This window comes from Diplotaxodon limnothrissa, linkage group LG8 (genome assembly GCF_057381915.1).
Source record: "Diplotaxodon limnothrissa isolate DT_005_m linkage group LG8, D_limnothrissa_male_GT1.1, whole genome shotgun sequence".
Taxonomy (NCBI): Eukaryota; Metazoa; Chordata; class Actinopteri; order Cichliformes; family Cichlidae; genus Diplotaxodon; species Diplotaxodon limnothrissa.
The window spans coordinates 32,429,495-32,431,210 of NC_140603.1; the positions used below are offsets into that span (position 1 = coordinate 32,429,495).

At 56.7% G+C, this 1,716-nt stretch overlaps 1 protein-coding gene across 1 annotated transcript; it reads right to left on the bottom strand.

Annotated features, from left to right (window-relative positions):
• Window positions 1-707: 707 nt before the first annotated feature.
• LOC146627466 (noggin-3-like) lies at window positions 708-1,289 on the bottom strand. The gene has a single exon (XM_085361128.1). The coding sequence runs from the start codon at window positions 1,287-1,289 to the stop codon at window positions 708-710; it is 582 nt and encodes a 193-aa protein (XP_085217254.1).
• Window positions 1,290-1,716: the final 427 nt, after the last annotated feature.

Genomic DNA, 1,716 nt, shown 5'->3' on the forward strand with positions numbered 1-1,716 from the left:
TTAAATAACACGATCCCACATTATTCATGTTAGTTTTAACTCATTCGTACCGAAACGACGTTCTTGTCTTGCTCAGCGATTGTTTCGTGAACAGGAAGCGTTCAGCGTCTCTATTAAACACAAACATTTAAACACAACACAGATATAAAACTGCTAAAACGCTGCCACCTTGTGGTAAATGTGTTTATTTCTCCAAAGAAATGACAAGAATAAATCACTGATAATAAACGATAATAATTTTCTCGGTTACATCATTTAGCTGGAATCTGCAGGTTTTCCTTTAACAAACATTTCCACCTTAAATCAAGCAGAAAAAAACACGTAAAGTCACCTGAATGTGACAAATGTTCCTGCGGCGCTGCTCGTTTCCACCCATTTGTACTTTTCTGAGGACATAAAACAGATTCTGGATCTTTTGCATTGATCTTATTCTGAGCAGACTGACTCCACGTGGACCCGCAGGCGCGCGCCGGTCTGTGGATCCGCAGGCGCGCGCTGCGTTCAGGGTTTTGGCTGCTGTGACAGAAAACATTTTACATTTCTTGCAAAAACAAATTTGACACTTTTTTGTTTCTCGAACAGAAGGCAAAGTCAAACACGTGATTTTACAGGATGCCGTGATGAATAAATAAAACCAGTCTGTTCTCTGCTGTCCACGCCTGTGATGATGTCACGTACAGGTGTGATGCGGGTGTGAGTGGAGAGTCTCAGCTCGGGCAAGCGCACTTGCACTCAGATATGAGTGGGTACTGCACCGGGATCCACGCGCACCGGAGCGCGTTCCTGCGCCGGCAGCGCCACCGCAGCAGGGTCACGTGCGCGGCTCTGGCGGGCGTGCACAGCATGCCCTCGGGCACCGAGCACGAGCGCTTGTTGGAGCAGCTGCCCACTTTCACGTAGCGCGGCCAGAAGCGCGCGCCCAGGTCACTCCAGGCGTGCTGCACCGGGCACGCGGCACGCGCCCACAGCCACTGTTGCAGCCGGCGGCGCAGCTTCCGGCCGCGCGGCGGTTCCGGGACCCCCGGGGAGTCCGGGGGCTCCTGCGGCGGGGATGCGGACATGAAGCGCGGGTCGAAGCGGGCTCCCAGCAAGCCACGCAGCTCCGTGACGTTCAGGTCCCGCTCCGTGGGGTCCAGCGCTGGGTCCGGGTCCTCCTGCAGAGCCTCCACCGGTAGACCGTCCCCGGGGACCGGCCGCAGCAGGAAGCAGTGCTGACACGCCCCCTCCTCCGTCCCAAAGCCTACGGAGAGCACGAGCGCCAACACGGCCAGGAGGGAAGAGGGCTCCATGTCCACGAGCCACACCCCCACGCAGGTATCCAGAAAGACCTTAGCAACCGTAAGAGCGCGCGGGGCGCAGAGACGGGTCCGCGCAGTCCGTGTCCAGGTCCACGGCGCGCGGGACTCCACGCGCGGTCCGCATGCTGCTGCTGGTTCTCCCGAAGCCCGAGTGAAGCCTCCGCTCGCTGCAGCCAGATATCCTGCAGGGTGCTGATGTCATCCACGCCGGGCCCACCCCCTCCCTAGATACTCCAAGTTCACGCACAAGCGCGTGACCGCGAGGAGGAGGAGGAGGAGGAGAGGAAAGCACCAGGAGGAATCCACGCGTGATGACGGTGAGCTCATAAAGTCAGCACAGACATGAAGTAAAAGCGCGAGTGGTACAAATACTCCAAAGTACTGTGGAAGTACTCACATGCCACTTGGCTGCAGGGGT

Bases quoted from the DNA above. Each gene is read 5' to 3' on its own strand.
- LOC146627466 (XM_085361128.1), bottom strand. From the start codon at position 1,289: ATGGAGCCCTCTTCCCTCCTGGCCGTGTTGGCGCTCGTGCTCTCCGTA.